Source organism: Theropithecus gelada, chromosome 4 (genome assembly GCF_003255815.1).
Source record: "Theropithecus gelada isolate Dixy chromosome 4, Tgel_1.0, whole genome shotgun sequence".
In the NCBI taxonomy this organism is placed as follows: Eukaryota; Metazoa; Chordata; class Mammalia; order Primates; family Cercopithecidae; genus Theropithecus; species Theropithecus gelada.
The window spans coordinates 88,586,754-88,608,719 of record NC_037671.1 but is presented as its reverse complement, the minus strand read 5'-3'; the positions used below and the strand labels follow the sequence as shown (position 1 = coordinate 88,608,719).

Genomic DNA, 21,966 nt, shown 5'->3' with positions numbered 1-21,966 from the left:
ATTTTTGTCTCTGTTGTCCTATATCATAGCCACTAGCCAGCCACAGAGAGCGACTAAAATGTAAATGTAGATTTAAAAAAATCAAAAATCCAGTCCTTTAGTTGCACTGGCCACATTTCAAGTCCTCATATATAACTAGTGGTTATTCTATGCAGCTGTAGAACATTTTCATCACTGCAGAATGTTCAGTTGGATAGCACTGCCTTAGAGTCTAACACTGGTTTCTCCTTCCTCCACAGAGTCCATACAGATTCATTTGGAAGCCAGTGCTGCATCTCTCAGGAATTTTTACTCACATTCCCTCTCAGGTGCAGTCAGTAATGTTTTCAAAATATTACAACCAAATACGACAGGTATGCGCTTTTGATTTCTAGCTCTCAGCACTGTTTTGGAAACTTATCTTTTGAGTTTATGGGGAAAAGAGGTCTCAACATAACAGTAGTTTTTAGAAGACTCATGATATGCAGAAGCAAATTTTCCCTCTTTTTTTTTTTTTTTTTTTTTTTTTTAAAACACATTTCCCCCCCCCCCCCCCCCCCCGCCCAATGGGACAGGGTCTCACTAAGTTGCCCTGGTCTCCAATGATCGTCTTGCTTTGGCCTCCCAAAGTGCTGGGACTAGAGGCTTGAGCCACCATGCCTGGCCTGAAACTATCTATTTATCTTCCAGCTTCTGAAGGAGGCTGATGATACGCCATGGAGTGAAAAGAATCTAGGAGTTGGAACACTGGGCCATGGTACCAACTCTGCCACAAACTGGCTTGGTAGATTTTTGGCTCATCATTTACTGTTTCTGCCTGTGTTTAGAAACTAGGGGAATTAAGCTCTTATTTCTCTGAGGTCCCTTCCACCCTTAACTTTGTGTTGTCTACCAGTATTGTTAGTAGGAAGAGTTTCAAACCATGAGATATTTGACTTACAGGAAAGTTAAACAGGGTCGTTTAATTTAAGAAAATGTAAAACTTTAATGATAGATGCGGTGGCTTGTACCTGTGGTCCAGCTACTTGGGAAGTTGAGATAGGAGGATTGCTTAAGTCCAGGAGTTTGAGGCTGCAGTGAGCTGTGATAGTGCCACTGACTGCATTCTAGCCTGGGCAACAGAGCCAGACTGTGTCTCTGAGAAAGCTTTGATGACAAAGTTATAAAACCATAGTGATGACAGAAATAGACATCTAAGATATCTGATCAAAGGAAGTATTCAAGATTTATTTTTTTAAAATAAGGAGTGAGAGAATAAACATTTCCTAGAACAGTGTAATATTAACTTGATTGACACAAGCATTAATTAGGAAAATGGGCATTTTCACAACACCAGATTTAAAATTTTCTACCTCCATCTTCATTTGATGATGATCAAAATATACCACTGGCCATTTGGTTTAGAAAAAAATATACATGATACTTTTGTGTTAAATAATTCCTTTATGTGCACTAAAGATCATGGAGTGAATGGGAAGAAATCAAACAATAGAGAAAAATATTTTGCTAGTCAAGTTGTGGCTGAACTAAGTCATGGCTTTCCACTATGAGAGGATTGTAACTTTTACAAACACAGTTCTACAGTAGCAGCTTTCATTTTCAGCAGGCATCACTTGTCTGTTGGAACACATTAACTCTAACTGTCCTTTTCTGTTTTGTAACCTTTTTATCTTACTGAGTGTTGGAATATGGGTGCCCTCCTTAATGTACCTGCTGTTCACAGTATGTTCTGGGTAGTCTGGGTAGTCTACTATATGGTGGATGCTTTTAAAACTTAAAGTGCTCCACTGAACCGTCCTGACAGCCACCTTCAACTTAATATTACCCTTTTTGTGTCTTGCCTCCCTTCCTTGGGTTTTCACAACTTCTGGAGAGTGTCAGTCTCCTCCTGCTGCTTCACAGAAGTTGTGTCAGATGTGAGCCAGAGGATTGTGGGGCAGCAGCAGCCACAGCAGCAGGCACACTCTGATTATAGAGAAATTGTTTTTAAGTTTAAAAAAATTGCCTTGTTTTCTTAATGAAAACAGATAGGTGTATTCATTCATTTTCTGCCATGTACGTAATTTTTTTTTTAAGCTAATGGTGACCACTGTGTAATTTAGCCCGTGGATTAGTGTGATATCAGGAAGTGAATTCATTGGTTGGAATGTTGTGTTCTAGTAGGGATTACCTTTATATCCTGCATTGGGATGAACTTTCAGTACATACAGATACTTTGCATTTGGAAAAGAAAGAGTGTAAAAGCTATTAAACCCTGCTGTTCTAGTATTATGGGATGAAACTCATGGTGTTTACTGGTTCAACCTCTTCCCCATCAGGATTCAATGTGCTCAAAGTAAAGCAATAAAAATATTCAACTGAAACTTCCCAGGCAAGGAATTTACCTCCAATATTTCTGATTTTTGTTTTGTTGTTTTTAAACTAGATGAATTTGTGATCCCTCTGGACCCCCGATGGAATATGCAGGCTCTGGACATGATTAGAAATTTGATGGACTTTGACCCACAAACGGACCAGCCTGACCAGCTCTTTGCCCTTTTAGAATCAGCTGCAAACAAGTAAGTGAAACCTGCTGCTCTGGGCACTGTTTGCCTCACTGGCTTCTCAGACTATACCTTTCCTAAGAATCTGTCAAATAGCTTATGTGTGTTGAATTTTGTGAACCTGAGAAGTTGTGGGGTGTTGGACATGATTGCCTTTATCGTATGATAATCATATTTCTACTGTTTTCTGTTTTTGTTTTGCTTTTGAGATAGGGTCTAGCTCTGTCACTGAGGCTGGAGTGCAGTGGCGTAATCTTGGATCACTGCAACTTCTGCCTCCTGGGCTTAAGCCATCCTCCCACCTCAGCCTCCCAAGTAGCTGGGACTAGAGGTACACATCACCACCACACCTGGCTAATTTTTGTACTTTTTTGTAGAGACAAGGTTTTGCCATGTTGCCCAGACTGGTCTTCTGAGCTCAAGTGATCCACCTGCCTCATTCTCCCAAAGTGCCGGGATTATAGGTGTGAGCCACTGTGCCCAGCCTGGTTTTTGTTTAATTCCTAGCAGCTCCTCCCATTTTCACCTACTTGTTTTTACTTGTCTCTTCCTCAGCCATCTCTCTGTCCACATCATTTCCTGTCCTCAAATGTTGGAGACATAATAACACCTCCATACTTATGTACACACTCACATATGAATTTACGTAATTTTCTTTTTCTTTTTTTTTTTTTTTGAGACGGAGTCTCGCGCTGTGTCACCCAGGCTGGAGTGCAGTGGCGCGATCTCGGCTCACTGCAAGCTCCGCCTCCCAGGTTCAGGCCATTCTCCTGCCTCAGCCTCCAAGTAGCTGGGACTACAGGCGCCCGCCACCACGCCCGGCTAGTTTTTCGTATTTTTAGTAGAGACGGGGTTTCACCATGTTAGCCAGGATGGTCTCGATCTCCTGACCTCGTGATCCGCCCGCCTCGGCCTCCCAAAGTGCTGGGATTACAGGCTTGAGCCACCGCGCCCGGCCGAATTTACGTAATTTTCAAAGTGAATCCACGAGTATAGTGTGTACCTCAGAGGTTGCCTTGCAAGCTACCAGCCCCTACTCCGCTACTCCCCCAACTCCTCCATTTCTACCATGGCCACTTTGAAGAGTTCACAGTGCAGTTTGTCAGATTGTGGCAGACCAAGGCCTGGCAGTCTGCCTAGACCCAACTTTCTCCATCCATCGATTTTCTTTCCTTTCACCTTAGTAGTTGCCACTTTCATCTCCCATCTCTTTAGTCCAAGATTTGCAGATGCAGGAGAGGAATGGCAGGATGAAGGACCCTGATGTTCCAGATGTGCCAGCAAATAGAGGATATGATTGAAAATGTTATTAACCGATAACTATTTGTTATGTTTTTTGAATCTCATTCTAGGACAATCATATATCTTGATCGGGAAAAACGGGTTTTTACTGAAGCAAATTTGGTTTCTGTTGGTAGCAAAAAGCTAAGAGATAGTGTTTTGAGAATGTCCTTTGAATTCCATCAAGGTAAGAACCTTTTGTGTTCTCTAATTAAGTATCTTATTGCATAATGTTGCTGAAGTTGAGGCATATTCAGCAGCTGCTGTTGTTTACTGGTTCCTTTTAATCTGCTGACCTGATTTTAAACATGTCCCCTTACTCAATAGTAATGGCTAACATTTACTCAGCACTTACTTTGTGCCAGGTGCTTAGCTAAATGCTTTTTATGTGTCCTTGATCTCATTTACTTTTTATAGCCACCTGTGATATACATCCCCATGTTATTAGTGAGGACAGGGAGACATGGAGATGCTCAAGGTCACATCTTTAGCAGGTAACAGAGCCACTTGAAAACTAGGTCTGTCGGCTGAAAAAGTGCATATTCATAAGCATTTATTATAGAAGGGAGCATTTCTCCCATCTTTATTTTTTGTTAATTGAAAAGATAGTTGTGCTTGTTGGAAAAAATTCAAACTATTAAAGTATAAAAATTGAAAAAGTTGATCTTTACATCAGCTAGTGTTAGTAATAGTTTCATTTATATTTTCTCATATCTATTGGTGTTAACTATCCATCTAAACATAAGTACTTAGTTTTCATTTTATACTTAAATACTTGTATAAAATATACATTTTTTTCTTTATAATATGCATTTTTCAGTGAGACATTATTTACATCTGTAGGTATACATGCCTCATTTGCCAAGTTTAATAATACAGATTGAACATCCCTAATATGAAAATTTTGAAATCTGAAATGCTCCAAAATTGGGAACTTTTTGAGCACTGACATGATGCCACAAATGGAAAATTTTATACCTGACCTCATATGATGAGCCATGGTCAAAATACAGTCCAAACTTTGTTTCATGCATAAAATTATTAAAAATATTGTAAAATAGAAAGTTTGGACTATGTATATCCCCAAGATACCTCATTATGTATATGCAAAGATTCCAAAATCAAAAAAAAAAAAATTCAAAACCTGAAAGACTTCTGATTCTTAGCATTTCAGATAAGAGACACACAACCTGTAGTAGGCAAAGAATTTGCTTTTGCTCTTTCAAAATTGACCTTTGTACTGGGAATAACATTTAAGTTGTAGATTACAATTTATTTGGAAAATGTCTAGAGATTATTTTAAATCTGATGAAATGTTCTCATTTATGTTGACTCTCAGATCCAGAGAGCTATCACACTCTGCCCCATGAAATTGTGGTCAATCTTGCTGCTTTTTTTGAACTTTGTGATGCACTAGTCCTGCTCTGGGTACAGTCTTCCCAGGGAATGGTGTCTGATGCCATTGTATATGAGGTAAGGAACTGCACCTTGTTTTATTTTAAACAACAAAATTTATGTTTCTTGGTATAAAGATTCTTAGGGCTAAGACTAAGTTCAGTGTTGATATATGCCCAATGTTATTTAATAAATTTATTCTTAACAGTTTTAAATATACCTATACACATATTTAAAATCTATCGGGGTATAATTTACATATTATAAACAGCATGTATTTAAAATGTGTAAGTTTTGACATGTATACACCTGTGAAACCATTATCACAGTCAAGATGATGAACATATCCATTACCCCAAAAAGTTTCCTCATTCCCTTTTTGTATTTTCTTCTTTCCTGGTCCCACCCACAACCAGGTAGCTGTTGATCTGCTCTCTGTTACTGTGGATCAGTTTTATTTTCTATAGGTGGAATTATGCAGTGTATATACGTTTTTGTTTATCTTCTTTCACACAGCATTGTGATTTGGAGATGCATCCACGTGGTTTCATGTATCAGTCGTTCATTCCTCTTTATTGCTGAGTAGTATTCCATTGCATGGATCTACTACAGTTTTTTATTTGTTCACCTGTGTTAGATTGTAACAGTTATTTTTTAATCCACTTAAGTCCTCTTAGACATTATTGTTACATGTGGGTTACATGGAGTTTTTAATCCAGATTATTCTAGTAAGTCTAGTAAAGTAGAGCAGCCAGTCTTAAACTTTTTGATCTCTGCCTCTGTACTCTTAAAGGTTCTCAGAAACCTCAAAGATGTTACATCTGTCAGTTTTTACATATTAAGAACTAAATCTGAAAAATATTTAAAAACCCATAAATTTGCTTCAAAATACAGTAGCAAAGAATTTCATGTTAATATGAATAACTTATTTTCAATAAAAAATAGCAGTTTCTAAAATAAAAATTGAGAAACGTGGAACTGTTTTACATTCCTGCAAGTCTCTGTATGTCTGGCTTGTGAGAAGATGGATTCTTATAGTATGTTGTTTGGGATAAAGTTTATGAAGAAAAACTGGCCTCCTATAGTTAGGAGGTTGGAAAGGGGAGGAGTATTTTAGTAACCATTTCATATAATTTCAAATATTTTTATTTGATGGCTCACCAAAAACGACAAATAGTTTTGTAAGGGTTATTAGCAATGGAGAATCTGAGCAAATAATCAGTGAACTTCTCGTGTTAAAATTCACTGTCCACGGCCAGGTGTGGTGGCTCACACCTGTAACCCCAGCACTTTGGGAGGCTGAGGCAGGCAAATCACGAGGTCAGGAGATTGAGACCATCCTGGCTAACATGGTGAAACCCCGTCTCTACTAAAAATACAAAAAATTAGCCAGGCATGGTGGCGGGCACCTGTAGTCCCAGCTACTCGGGAGGCAGGAGAATTGCTTGAACCCAGGAGGCAGAGGTTGCAGTGACTCGAGATCGTGCATTGCACTCCAGCCTGGGGGACAGAGCAATACTCTGTCTAAAAAAAAAAAAGAAAAATCACTGGCCTAGTTTGCACCTTGGATGGACTTTGACCCTGCATTAGTTTATAGCGTGTGCATTGGTAACTTGGAAAATTTGTTCACTGAGTTGGCACATTTCATTCTTCAATATAAATAAATAAAAAGTCATGCTTGTGAAAAATCACAAATCTCATCAGAAAAATCGTTACCAGGAAGTCGTCAAACTCTGTTTTCCAGATTTTTTTTTTTTTTTTGAGACAGAGTCTTGCTCTGTCCCCCATGCTGGAATGCAATGGCATGATCTCAGCTCATTGCCCTCCTCTGCCTCTTAGGTTCAAGCGATTCTCCTGCCTCAGCCTCCCGAGTAGCTGGGACTACAGACACGCACCACCACATCTGGGTAGTTTTTGTATTTTTAGTGAAGACGGGGCTTCACCATGTTTATCAGGCTGGTCTTGAACTCCTGACCTCAGGTGATCCACCTGCGTCAGCCTCCGTAAATGCTTGGATTATAGGCGTGATCCACTGTTCCCGGCCAGTTTTCCAGAATGCTAAGTTTTGCTTAAAAGCTCAGATTTTATCATGGCAACACATATTCTCAATCGCTTTTTTGAGATGGAGTTTCACTCTTGCCCAGGCTGGAGTGCAGTGGTGCTATCTTGGCTCACTGTGACCTCTACCTGCTGGTTTCAAGTGATTCGCCTGCTTCAGCCTCCTGAGTAGCTGGGATTACAGGCTCGTGCCACCACACTCAGCTAATTTTTTGTATTTTTAGTGGAGATAGGGTTTCACCATGTTGACCAGGCTAGTCTGGATCTCCTTACCTCAGATGATCGGCCTGCCTCAGCCTCCTAAAATGCTAGCATTACAGGCGTGAACCACCGCGCCTGGCCTCTCAATTGTTTTTCTTGAAGTGACAGGTTCACATCATTGATTTTCAATGCAGTGTCTGTCAGATAGTCATAATTTGCCTGTCAGTCCTTCTTTTTTTGTACCATTAGTGTAAATGTCATCATAGTGAAAATGACAAATAGCATGATGTTATGAAAATAGTTTTGACTTCATGGAACCACTGTAGGAAATCACTAATCTAGAAACAATGTTACTGTAAAACTACATTATTCAAAGAGCCATGTTGGAGACTCATATTACCTGATTTGCATTGCAACCCTGTATTAAACAAAACCATATGGTATTGTCTAAGGATAGAAATTTAGACCAATAAAACAAAATAGAGGATTCACAGATAGACCCCACCCCCCTTCCCACACATGATCAGTTATTTTTGTTTTGTTTTTTTGTTAAATATGCAAAGGTAATTTAATGGCAAAAAATGGTCTATTCAGTAAAGGGTGGCGGAAGAATTAGATGTCCATATAAAGTAAAATGAGCCTGGTTGGGCATGGCGGCTCATGTCTGTAATCCCAAGTACTTTGGGAGGCCAAGGTGGGTGGATCACCTGAGGTCAGGAGTTCGAGACCAGGCTGGCTAACATGGTGAAACCCCGTCTCTACTAAAAATACAAAAAAATTAGCTGGGTATGGTGGCAGGCACCTGTAATCCCAGCTACTTGGGTGACTGAGGCAGGAGAATGACTTGAACCTGGGAGGCGGAGATTGCAGTAAGCTGAGATTGTGCCATTGCGCTCCAGCCTGGGCAATGGAGCAAGACACAGTCTCAAAAAAAAAAAAAAAAGGCATTTACCCCTACCTCACATTATATGTAGTTACCTCAACATGGATGAAACCTTTAAAAATAGAACTGACACTATGAACTGGCTAAAAGAAAACATAGAAGAAGATCTTTACAATCTAAGTATAGGCAAAGAGTTTTTAGGATTCTTTCTAAATGAAAAAAAAAATTGGTAAAATTGATTTCATCAAAATTTAAAACTTCTATTCTTCATAGATACCTTTATGACCATACTGTGAGGAAATGAATATACTGGGAAAAACTGCTAACAAAACATATAAATTCCATAAACTAGCTATAATACAACCCAGTTTTTAAAATGAGCAAGACATCTGAATAGAGCATCTTCTCGCAAGTTATATGAATGACCAGTAAGAAGTTTAAAAATTGCAATGTCATCAGTTATCAAAGAAATGTAACTTGAAACCACAGTGAGGTGTACCATCCACCAGAATATAATTAAAATTAAAACTAAAGTTAAAATCATTAACAGCAAGTATTGGCAAAGAAATGGAACAACTGAAACTCTTCTGCACTTCTGGTCAGAGTACAAAATGGTACAGCTGCTTTGGAATACAGTTAGTAGTTTCTTGTAAAATGACCTATACTTTGACCCAACAATTCCATTTTGTCTAATAACTTATGCTATAAGCATAAATACTAAGAGAAAAGATTTTAGCCTCCTCTGTCTGCCTTAATGTTCCTACATATATTCCAGTCCAGTCTTAGACTTTTCGTTTATGCAAGTTGAGCATTGATTAGCAGTTATAGTCTGTGTTGTGTGTCTTTTCCCAGGAGATGCTGCTGAGCAGTCTTGGTTCACTTTGTTTTTATATTTTCTTCTTTTTTTAGTCTTTCCTCATGCCATCTTATCTAAGAGACTTTGTTTTTAGATCTTAGGTTCTCTGCGGTGGCGGGACCGGTTTTGGACTATAGCCGACACAGTAAAAGTAGATGCCCCAGGTCTGGCCCTTCTTGCACTCCATTGGCACTGGGTTTTAAAACATCTGGTCCACCAGATCCCCCAACTTCTGATGAATTATGAAGACAAGTAAGATTCATATTTAGAGTAATAATGTCAATGATTATAGACAGATGATGTTAAGGATAAGATTTGGAACCAAAACTGCTTCTTCTTGCTTTATTTTGGTTTATTCCCTTGGCATATTGGTAAATGTACAATTAAAAAAAACAAGGAAGGAAAATATTAATTGCTTCTCTTACTGTCTAGCATTTCCCCCTTTCTTTATTTCCCCTCTGCCCTTGTTCTCCTTTAGATACTACAAAGAAGTTCAGACTGTCTCAGAACATATTCAGAATTGTCTGGGGAGCCAGACTGGTGGCTTCGCTGGTGTAAAGAAGTTGCAGAAGTTCCTGGGACGACCGTTTCCTTTTAAGGTATACCTGGAAGCATTTAGTAAATAAAAAGAAATTGACTATTTCTTCTGAAGTCCTTCTGGAACTTGGGAACTGACCCTGTATAAGATTAATCCTTGTCTTCAAAGCCTAACTCTTACAGTTTTCCCTTGGCATCTGGGGGTGATTGGTTCCAGGATTCTCCTTGGATACAGACATCCAGGAAAGCCCAAGACTCTTATATAAAATGGCGTTGCGTGTGTATATAACTTATGTACACTTTATATTATCTCTGAATTACAGTACCTCATACAATGTAAATGCTGTGTAAATAGTGATTATACTGGATTGCTTAGGTAATAATGACAAGATAAAAAAGTCCTTACGTGTTCAGTACAGACGCAACCATCCATTTTTCCCCCTGAATGTTTTTTTTTTGAGACGGAGTCTCGCTCTGCTGCCCAGGCTGTAGTGCAGTGGCGCGATCTCGGCTCACTGCATGCTCCGCCTCCCGGGTTCACGCCACTCTCCTGCCTCAGCCTTCCGAGTAGCTGGGACCACAGGCGCCCGCCACCACTACTGGCTAATTTTTTGTATTTTTTTTTTTAGTAGAGATGGGGTTTCACCGTGTTAGTCAAGATGGTAGTCAGGATGGTCTTGATCTCCTGACCTCCTGATCCGCGCGCCTTGGCCTCCCAGAGTGCTGGGATTACAGACGTGAACCACTGCACCCCGCCTCCCCCTGAATATTTTTGACCCACGATTGGTTGAACTGATGCGGAACCTGCAGATAACAAGAGGGCAGGCTCTATCCCATGAATCCTGTTTAGTAATTTGCTACATATTATCATCTTACTTATTCCTGAGACCCTTAAGGCTGGGTAGACAGTTAACTTTATTACTACTGTAAAATCTCTTGACAGCAACAGGAATAAACAAGTCCTTTGTTTTCTGGAAACATTAAGAATATATCATAAGTTTATTCTGAGACCTGTATAGGCTACTAAAGAAAACCACATTTGTGTTCTATAGTATGCTCTTGTGGGTTTTGTTGTTTCAGGACAAGCTGGTGGTGGAGTGTTTTTCACAACTGAAGGTCCTTAACAAAGTCCTTGCCATCAGGGAGCAGATGCCTGCCCTTGGGGAGAATGGATGGCAGGAAGACCTTAATCGTCTCCAAGTGGTTGCTTCTCAATGGACATTAAAGAAAAGTCTCCTGCAAGCCTGGGGATTGATCCTCAGAGCTAATATTTTGGAAGATGTCAACCTAGGTAAAATATTCTAGCACTTGGCTAGCTGATAGATGCTCTGAAAATATCCTCTTGCTGGTAGCTAATAAGTTTTCCCTTAGATTTTTCTTTTCTGGGTAATGTGAGGGGTAAAGTATATATACCTTTAAATAAGTGTCAGGCATAGGGCTACACTTCACATATATTTTTAATTCCATCAGTAGAATCATGTGGGTATTAATACCATTTCACAGATGAGAATCTCAAAACTCAGGTTAAGGAACTTAACTCTGGTTAGCTGAAGTTAAGCTTGCAGTCACCTAGCAGGTTGTTGAGAATCTAGAGGCTGTACTCTTGACCACTGTGCTGTAATACAACATTTGTCTCTTTGTCCAGATGAGTTGAAGAATTTTGTGCATGCTCACTGTTTAGAACTGAAAGCCAAAGGACTCTCACTTGGTTTTCTGGAGAAAAAGCATGGTGAAGCTTCCTCCCTGTCCCATCCAGACTTGACCTCTGTAATCCACCTCACCAGGAGTGTTCAATTGTGGCCTGCAATGGAGTACCTGGCTATGCTTTGGCAGTACAAAGTGACAGCTGATTTTATGGCACAAGCTTGTCTCAGAAGGTAAACCATGCGGGAACTTTTTTTCTTGATTATTCTGTGTATCCTATACCCATAAACAAACCACAGACTTGATGGGGATGGTTGCTGAAGCAGAGGGAAGTGATTTGCCATTTTGGAAAGCCAAAATTTATTGAAGGTTTTTTACTAGTTTTGATTCTACTTTAAAAGTCACTGGGAAGTTTATCAGTAGAGTTGTTCATTTTTAGATAAATGTACTGTAAGTTTTATGTTACACTTTCCCTAATGTAGCAGCTTTCCAGCAGTTCATTCATAGTCCATACTCCACCCTCTCCCTCTTTATTTTTGGAACAGATGCAGCAAAAATCAACAACCCCAGATAAATGAGGAGATAAGTCATCTCATCTCATTTTGTCTTTATCACACACCAGTTGCACCTCAAGAGCTTCGAGATCTGTGGTCCTTGCTGCATCATCAGAAGGTAAAAATCACAATGAGACATAAGCCTCCTTTACACTATGAGTTGATTAGATTTTCTGTGACAAACTGGTTGCACAACATTTTATTTATTCTCAAAATTCCATGTTGGAAACCTCAGGTTTTTTTGAATTGCCTCTTAAAGGGAAGAATTTTAAATATTCTTTCGTAGTAATTATGAGGGTATATTACAACTCTTATCACAGGAGTATTCATTTGGTTTCCATTTAACTGAGATGAAAATATTTGCTTCTTAAAATTTCCCAATTGCTCAAAAATATATTGTGAGAATATTTTCTACTCTTCCTCCCTAATAAATTGAATGTGAATACTGGTACACTCTGGTTAATAGAATTTCATTAGTACAGCTTTAAATAAAACTGTAAACATGTCACATTCCTTGACCAAGATGACCGGGGTGGCAGAGAAACAGAAAATGTGGATTATTATTTTTAAACTTATGATAGTTTTAGATGGGTCTTAGAAGAAAGAGGACCTCATAACTTGATTTATGGAGTCTTTCTCAAATATTCTCTCTCACCTAATTATTCCTTTATTTCTAGGTGTCTCCTGAAGAAATTACATCTTTGTGGTCCGAGTTATTTAATTCCATGTTTATGTCTTTCTGGAACAGTACTGTGACCACAAATCCAGAGTACTGGCTAATGTGGAACCCTTTGCCTGGTATGCAGCAGAGGGAGGCACCCAAGTCTGCTTTGGACTCCACATTGAAGGTTTGTTGGTCTAATAAAAAATGTTTGATAGTGGCAAAAGAGTTTCTGAATGGATCTATCAATAAACATTTATTCCTAGCATAGAGTAGTAACTAAATAGTTGATTACAACACTTTATTTTCTGCAGGATGTTAAATAAGTGTACTGTCAGTAAAAGTATACCGTGTTAAATAATTTGTGAAATTCTGAGATAAGTCAAAAAAGGTTTTATTGAAAAAGTCTGTATTTTTTCAAATTAAAACATTTTCCCTCTGTAAAAACATTTAAACAGTACAGATATATGTATATATAATATATAATTCACTAGAAATATCCACTCTGCTCTATATCCTTCTGTTTATATATATTTTTATATTAAATATGTAAACAAAAATAAGTACACATATATGTAATAGAAACGTGTCATTCCAGCTTATTTTTAAAAGTTATTCCATTGTATCAATGTGCTTGAATTTATTTTAATCACTTATTGATAAAATGTTAAGTTTCTTGCATTTTCTCCCTCTTCCTATAATAAGCATGCCACATTGACTCCTAGTATATGTCTTTGTTCACTTGTTGGAGCATTTCTGTGCATAAGTTATTAGAATTAGAATTGAATCCTTGGTCACAGTGTCTACACGTTAAAAACACAATTATGGTTATTATTAGACTGGAGATGTGGTTTTTGCTTTTCACTTTTTTAAATATGTGAAGAGCCAGTGAAAAGGGAAGTCCTGAAGTCCTAGATGACCACAGTGAGGTTAAGTTTCCTTTAACATAGAGATGAGGACCTGTTCTTCATCTGCTTGCCACACTAGGTGTTATAAACATTTCCAGTTGTTTCTGTCATAGAGTTAAAAAGAACTCATTTGCACTTCTTTGTTAAGTGTGAAAATTTAACATATTTTCACATGTTTATTGATCCCCTTTAGTTCTTCTCTGAATTTTCCAGTAATACTTGTGCTTTTTAAAAAAAAAAAAAAAATTGTGTTCGTCGGCCGCTGTAGCTCACACCTGTAATCCCAGCACTTTGGGAGGCTGAGGCGGGTGGATCATTTGAGGTTGGAGTTCAAGACCAGCCTGGCCAACATGGTGAAACCCTGTCTCTACTGAAAACAAAAATTAGCTGGGCGGTAGTGGTGTGCACCTGAATCCCAGCTACTTGGGAGGCTGAGGCAGGAGAATTGCTTGGGCCTGGGAGGCGGAGGTGGCAGTGAGCCGAGATCGCGCCATTGCCCTCCAGTCTGGGTGACAGAGTGAGACCCTGTCTCAAAAAAAAAAAAAGGGTTGTTCAGCATTAGTTTATTATTGAAGATCTTTTTATATATTATGGATATTAAGCCTTTGCCCAATATAGGTTGGGAAGTATATTTCTAGTTTTCTGTCGTCTCTCAAGTTTGTTTTCTTATATGTCACAAGTTTTATAATTTTTTCCCTCCAAATATGCCAGTCCCTTCTGCTTACTGACTTTAGTGTCATGCTTTTAAAAAATGTCTTGCTTCATCACCTCAAGAGTTCAAAACTATTTTCCATTATTTTCTCCTATATTTTTATTTTATGTTCAAATCTATTTCATCTGTATATGTTATTTTATGATATAGGGATGCAAATTTTTTCTTTTATGCAAACAGATCCAAAAGCGATGTGATAACACCATTTTCACTAATTCATCCTTTCCACTCTCATGTGAAATGCCTTATTGCCCCAAATGTTTTTGGATTTACTTGAACTCTATTCCATTCTTTTGCACTATCAGAATGGATTTGTTATAAAACACCTCTCAAAGCCTTTAGTGATAAACTTTGGATCCCTGAGGGTTGTATGGCATTATAGAGAGTTGACTGTCACACACATTTGGCTGTCACCCTTTGACAACCCTTTGCTGTGGACAACTATTACTGTGTCCCATTTAACAGTCTAAGGACACAGACAGTCTAAGGACATTTTATCCCTGGCTCTTAAATTTGTCTCTCACTCCTTTCCTTGCACCCTGAGTTGGCTCTCATCCACCTGCAGTGCGTCTCTTTCCCTTCTGCAAGAATGTTCTCCCTGATTCCCAGGTTTGCAGGCTTTCCTCATGCATTGCTAAAGCATCCATTGCCTATTTCCTTAAGCATGGAGTCCACTTTCATTTAAGGTATACTAACCCATTCTGTCCTTCTAGTCCAATCTCTGAGTGATGCTTTCCTGTTCCAAGCAACCTGAACTGTCTCTTTCTTTCCTCTCAGGTTCCCTAATGCTGCGTCTGGAAATTGTCTTAGTTAATTTCTAAAAGTTATTGACTCTTTTCTTGTTCTTTAGGGCCCTGGCAATCTCAATAGACCCATATTCTCTAAGTGCTGCTTTGAAGTCTTAACCAGCAGCTGGAGAGCAAGTCCCTGGGATGTGAGTGGCCTCCCCATCCTGTCCTCCTCTCACGTGACCCTAGGAGAGTGGGTTGAGAGAACCCAGCAGCTCCAGGACATCAGTTCGATGCTTTGGACTAACATGGCTATCTCTTCAGTAGCAGAATTCAGGTATTCCCTTGTCCTGGAAAGCAGACTGTAAAGTTCCTGTCTTTTCTCCAGAGCATGGAGCAAAGACCCAGTGAGAACTTCCTTCTGTAGTGGCTATTTCTGGTGTTTGAAGTGAGGGTATTTTCTGCCTGAATCAGCATGTTTTCAGGCTACCATGAGCTGGCTGGTTCGTCTGTCAGTTTTAAGCGTATTGTGATCAAGAGGGTGAACTTAGTAAACCAAATAAGACCATGTGAGAACAGAAATTCACCTCCACATATTGATGCTGCGTTCTGTGGTTATCATTTCTTGAGAGAATTATAGTGTATGAAAAGGAATGCTTTTTGATACATTGCAAACCTTTCACTGCTTTCTTATTGTCCCCACAGACGCACGGATTCCCAACTCCAGGGGCAGGTGCTGTTCCGGCACCTGGCAGGCCTAGTAGAGCTGCTACCAGAGTCCCAGCGGCAGGAGTACATGCAGAACTGTGAGCAGCTGCTGCTTGGGAGCAGCCAGGCCTTCCAGCATGTGGGCCAGACACTTGGGGACCTGGCTGGTCAGGAGGCGCTGCCCAAGGAACTGATCTGCCAATTGCTCACCTCCCTGCACCACCTTTTTGGTGAAGGGGAGAGTAAGAGGAGCCTGCCTGAGCCAGCCCAGCGTGGGAGCCTCTGGGTGAGCCTTGGCTTGCTCCAAATTCAGACATGGCTTCCCCAGGCACGCTTTGACCCTGCGGTGAAGAGGGAGTACAAGCTCAATTATGCCAAGGAAGAGGTATGGAAGACAAGAGTTTGGAGCATGGGCTCATTCACTGACGTGCTGGGTTTGCTTATTGTATTACTCCTTTTATTCCCTCTTGGGTGCTCAGATCATCAGAAGCATGATATTGCATAAGCTGCCTTGTGACTTCCCACGAGGCTGTTTGAGAGACTGTATTTTCCCCTTTGAGAGTTCCCCTGACTATACTCAGGCTCTGGGAGGAGCCCTTCCTAAGGTTCTGAGGTCTGTGCCAATAGGTGCAATGGGCAGAGGGCAGGTAGAAAACCCGAGCCATTGTCAGAAATAGTGGCATCTCTCACTGTCTCTGGACTCTCTCTACCTGAGCTCCGTTTTGGGTATTTGGGTTTTTGTTTCGGTTTGTTTGTTTGTTTGTTTTTGAAACGGAGCCTGGCTTTGTCGTCCAGGCAGGAGTGCAGTGGCACGATCTCGGCTCACTGTAACCTTCGCCTCCTGGGTTCAAGCAATTCTCTGCTTCAGCCTTCCGAGTAGCTGGGATTACAAGAACCTGCCACCACGCCTGGCTAATTTTTGTATTTTTAGTAGGGACGAGGTTTCACCATCTTGGCCAGGCTGGTCTTGAACTCCTGACCTCAAGTGATCCACCTGCCTTGGCCTCCCAAAGTGGTGGGATTACAGGCGTGAGCTACCATGCCTGTGCTCTGTGAGAGACACTTTGTGCTCTTGTGAAATTTGAGGAGGTTCTACGAGGTCTTGGGAAGCTAATCATCAAGTGCTCAGGAGGAAAGGAGCTGGATTTGGATATTTCTTTAGATAGAATATAGTATCCCTGTGTCCTAGGAATTTTGAACTTATTGGTGCTTGCTATCCAAAACTCAAGAATCAAGTAGAGGCTAGATGTGGTGGCCTCACCCTGTAATCGCAGCACTTTGAGGGGCTGAAGTGGGAGGAGCACTTGAGCCCAGGAGTTTGAGACTAACTGGGCAACAACATAGTAAGATCCCTGTCTACAAAAAAAGCAAAACAAAAAAAGCTGGGTGTGGTGGCATGTGTTTGTAGTACTAGCTACTCCCGAGGCTAAAGCAGGATGATCACTTGAGCCTGGGCGGTGGGGGGTCAAGGGTTTGGTGAGCCATGATTGCACCACTGCACTCCATCTGGGCTACAGGCTGAGAACCTGTCTTAAAAAAGAATCAAGTTGATTTGGGTAATGTGGTATCTCTTGCTATTTGAAGTTTTGAACCAAGTTCAGGAACTAAATACATTAAGATAATGGTACGTTAGTACATATTTTGAAGAAGGAAAATTATATTAGTTGGAGTGAAGGCTAAGCTCTTATAGCAGAGAGACTGAAAAATTCAGTGGTGTAAATAAGATTGTTTCTTTCCCCTCACAACTCTGATGTGAATGGTCTAGATTAATGGAGCAGAGCCACCTCTCCTTGGGTCATTCAGGAACCCAGATTCCTTCCATCTTGTTCCTCTACATGTCCCCAGAACATTGTCCTTATGTGCATGGTCATAGCTGGGACACAGTTGACTAGTTTCTCTCTTTTCCATTAGTTACACCAACTGCAGTGTGAATGGAAGACCCGGAACCTGTCATCCCAGCTGCAGACTGGAAGAGACCTGGAAGATGAAGTCGTTGTCAGCTACTCTCATCCTCACGTCAGGTAACACAGCAAAGTGATTATTTGTTTCGGGGATTATTGACTGTCCTTTTGATGGAGTTGACCTTTGCAATGTAATTATGGTGTGAGTAGAAGTGATAATACACACCTCTAAACTACATTAGTAATTAGATCCCAAAGCCTTGTTTATAGTCAGGAAAAATATATGCCTTGTGAAAGGAGGGGAGGGGGGCTATTCAAGGCGTGTGTTCGCATGGGACTAAGATGTTTGAAGCCAAAACTTAGTCTCAGCATAGAAGAAGTGGGGTGTGATGGTATGCACTATATTTCTCTGCTATTCTTGGCTATAGGTCTGTTACTAGGAAATACGATACGGGTTGGGGATTCCTTATCCAAAATGCCTGGGACCAGAAGTGTTTTGGATTTGGGGTTTGTTTTTTTCTTCAGATTTTAGAATATTTATACCAGTTGAGCATGCCAGGTCTGAAAATCTGGAATCCAAAATATTCTAATGAGCATTTTCTTTAAGTGTCATATTGACTGGCAGTCAAAAAGTTGGGCGCATTTTGGATATTTGGATTTGGGATGCTCAGCCTGTATAGTCTAGTAGGTTCTGAGTTCCAGTCCTACTCCTGACCTTTGGTGTTAGACGTTGGGTAGATCACTTAATGCCTTACATCTCAGTGTCCCATATCAGCATAAGAAGAATAATTGTAGTTATCTACTCCAGTGAGTCATGATGAGGCGTCAGTAAGATATGCATCTGAGCACCAGCAACATACATGACACAGTAACTGCTATGTAAATGTTATCCATTTTCATTAACTGTCGGTATTATTATCACAACTGAGATGATATTGCAAATACTATTTAGCAGCAGCTGATATTTCTTCCTTCTGTTTTCCTAGCTGAGGATCCAATCTAGATTTGCTGCTCTTCTTCTGACATAATTTGCATGTTGTGTTAATTTCCCTTTAGGCTGCTGCGCCAAAGGATGGATCGGCTGGATAATTTAACCTGTCACCTGTTGAAGAAACAGGCCTTCAGACCCCAGCTGCCTGCTTACGAGTCCCTGGTGCAGGAGATCCACCACTACGTCACTAGTATCGCCAAGGCCCCTGCCATTCAGGATCTGCTCACACGGCTCCTGCAGGCCCTCCACCTGGATGGGCCACGGTCTGCCCAAGTAGCCCACAGCCTTCTAAAGGAGGAGGCCTCTTGGCAGCAGTCACACCACCAGTTCCGGAAGCGGCTGGCAGAGGAGTATACCTTCTATCCAGATGCCGTGAGCCCACTGCAGGCATCCATATTGCAGTTACAACATGGCATGAGGCTGGTGGCCTATGAGCTCCACACCTCACTCTACAGCAGTATGGTTGGTGCAGACAGGCTGGGGACCCTGGCCACAGCCTTGCTGGCTTTCCCATCGGTGGGCCCCACCTTCCCCACTTACTATGCTCATGCAGACACTTTGTGCTCTGTGAAATCTGAGGAGGTTCTACGAGGCCTTGGGAAGCTAATCATCAAGTGCTCAGGAGGAAAGGAGCTGGAAGGCAAGGGCCAGAAAGCCTGTCCCACTCGGGAGCAGCTGCTGATGAATGCTCTCCTTTACCTGCGCTCCCATGTGTTATGCAAGGGAGAGTTGGACCAGAGGGCCCTGCAGCTCTTCAGACATGTGTGTCAGGTGAGCCATCTCTGGGAGGCCTGCCCTGCCCTCCCTCCTGCAGAGAGTCAGGTTCATAGCAGGGCAGCCTGCAGGACATTAGCATGCCTAGTAGATGCACAGGTAGTGTCGTTGGGGCGTGGGCATTCTGTGTTCTGTTCCTTCTTTTTCTCTGTTTACCTATCGTGTTTGGGGACCTTTGCCTCTCAATTTTTAAGAGATTAAAAAAAAAAAAATGAGAGCACCCTTTTTTATACACTACACATGTTTTCTCCCAGTTTGTCAGTTGTCTTTTGATTTTGTTGATGGTAATTTTGCCAGATACTTATGTCAACTTGCATTAAGATGTTCCCTTATTAATAAAAGTAATTTGTTCTCATTGTATGCAATTAAGAGAATACTAAAATTTCTCATGATCCTACCACTTAAAGCGGTATAAATGGTGCTAACATATCAGGTATCCCATTCCAGGCTTGCTTGTGTGTGTGTATATATATTAATATTTACCTGTAGCTGTATGTCTATGACACTCTAAATTTTTAAAAATTTGTTCCAGTGGCTTACAAATTTTTTTTTTTTTAGTAGCAGCAGCTTTTAAAAAATACAAATCTTAGCATAATTGACAGAAAAAAAGAGTTGCTCCAGTTGAGGTAGATTCTAATCCCCCGCCGAGCCCCTGAGACATGTCCTTAAATTGCCACAAAATGTACAACAAACCACTAATAAAGTTTATTCTATTTGATAACTCTATTTGGTTTTAAAAACTTCATGTATAGTGATTATTTTTCTGTTATTCTGTATTCTTCACCTGCTTCATATTTAGTGACTGCCAAGTATTCTATTTTATGTTTATGCCACAAGTAATTTAACTATTTTCCTATCATTGAACATTTACATTTGTATATACTTTTTAATACTTTTTACTATTTTGCCCCGCCCCCCCAAAATTAAAAAAAAAACCCAATGCCACAGTAAATAGTCTCACAGCTATATATTTGGATACAAATTTTAGAGCTCAGGATTGCTGGGACAAAGACTAAACACACTTCTTAGGCTTTACATGCAAATTACCTTCCTAGATGGTGGGTGCTTATTTCCTCAACCTCAGCAGTACTGGATGGTTCTTTAATTTACAGTTTTTGCCAGTTTAAAGATCTAAAATCTTAGAAGTGGTAGGGAATTTCAGAAGTGTCTGGTAAGACACATTCCAGTTTTGCCTGATTGGTGCCCTTTGACCACCCAGTCCCTAGTCTAAGTGTTTCTTTTCTGAACCCCTTGGCCAGCTCCTTGGGGTGCCACCCAAGTGCTGTCTGAACCACAGCACTTTCATGGCCAACCCTGAGTCGGTCCTTGTTACAAAGCACCTTTATCTCTTGACAGGAAGTTCCCATTAGCTGTACTGTGGCAAGTTTTACACCTTCAAAATTACAATGATACAGCAGGGGGGATTTAGGAAACTGGTTGCTGAGGCTATACACTTGGAAAACAAAACCCATTTGCTCCTTATTACATGGAATTTAGTTCTTGGATGTTGGCTTTTATTTGTTTTTGAGTCATGATACTTTCATTTTCACAAGAAATTAATAGCAAATCTTCCTTTTGTGAGTGCCTGAGCAAGGAAAGCTCAGCTTCTGTCTATGTGACTTTCAGGAAATCATCAATGAGTGGGATGAGCAGGAACGCATAGCCCAAGAGAAGGCTGAGCAGGAAAGCAGCCTATATAGATACAGGAGCAGGAATTCTAGGACAACCCTGAGCGAAGAGGAGGAGGAAGAACGGGAGTTCAGAAAACAGTTCCCCCTGCATGAAAAGGTAGGACAGTGGTGGCAGGGTTTGTTTTGGAATGAATTCCCTTGATGCCGTATACATTCCCTCTGATGGCTTTCTCTCTCTCTCTCTTTCTGTCTCTCTGTATGTATGTATTTTAGAGACTGGGTCTTGCTCTATCTCCCAGGCGGAGTGCAGTGGTGCAATCATAGCTCACTGCAGCCTCAAACTCCTGGGCTCAAACAATCCTCCCAAGTAGCTATGACTGCATGCGCATGCTACCACACCCTGCCAGTTTTTATATTTTTTACAGAGACAGGGTCTCAGTATTTCGCCCAGGCTGTCTCAAACTCCTGACCTCAAGTGATCCTCCCGCCTCGGCCTCCCAAAGCACAGGGATTACAGGTGTGAGCCACTGTGCCCAGCCTGTAGTCTTTTAAAATATATTTTAATACATATATTAGTCCTATTTCATTTTCTCAATCATTCTTATGTTTTTTTCTTTCTTCCTTTTAGTCTGATTAGAAGTAGATTCTGATTTTTAAAAGTTCAATTGCTCTAATGCTATTTATAGGACTTTGCAGATATTTTGGTACAGCCAACGTTAGAGGAGAACAAAGGAACTTCAGATGGGCAAGAAGAGGAAGCAGCCACAAATCCAGCTCTCCTCTCCCAGAATTCAATGCAGGCGGTAATGCTGATACACCAGCAGTTATGTCTCAACTTTGCTCGATCCCTCTGGTATCAACAGACTCTGCCGCCACATGAAGCAAAGCATTACCTCAGCCTGTTTCTGTCTTGCTATCAGACTGGGGCATCACTTGTGACACACTTCTACCCCCTGATGGGTATAGTAATTTACTTTTGTTATGCAGTTGGGAAATCAAAGCAAATGCAAATAGATGCTGT

General features: G+C 40.7%; 1 protein-coding gene across 2 annotated transcripts in view; it reads left to right on the top strand.

The window, feature by feature from the left end:
* Positions 1-21,966, top strand: part of MDN1 (midasin AAA ATPase 1) — a 185,658-nt gene that overhangs the window by 115,254 nt on the left and 48,438 nt on the right. For both annotated transcript variants that reach the window (XM_025384538.1, XM_025384537.1), the window contains exons 50-65: positions 240-353; positions 2,405-2,537; positions 3,875-3,990; positions 5,143-5,276; positions 9,291-9,448; positions 9,675-9,795; positions 10,814-11,024; positions 11,379-11,610; positions 11,923-12,049; positions 12,609-12,779; positions 15,063-15,277; positions 15,646-16,033; positions 17,560-17,669; positions 18,606-19,311; positions 20,941-21,102; positions 21,632-21,905. In XM_025384538.1, coding sequence (XP_025240323.1) covers positions 240-353; positions 2,405-2,537; positions 3,875-3,990; positions 5,143-5,276; positions 9,291-9,448; positions 9,675-9,795; positions 10,814-11,024; positions 11,379-11,610; positions 11,923-12,049; positions 12,609-12,779; positions 15,063-15,277; positions 15,646-16,033; positions 17,560-17,669; positions 18,606-19,311; positions 20,941-21,102; positions 21,632-21,905 — 3,372 coding nt within the window. The remainder of the gene's footprint in view (positions 1-239; positions 354-2,404; positions 2,538-3,874; positions 3,991-5,142; positions 5,277-9,290; positions 9,449-9,674; positions 9,796-10,813; positions 11,025-11,378; positions 11,611-11,922; positions 12,050-12,608; positions 12,780-15,062; positions 15,278-15,645; positions 16,034-17,559; positions 17,670-18,605; positions 19,312-20,940; positions 21,103-21,631; positions 21,906-21,966) is intronic.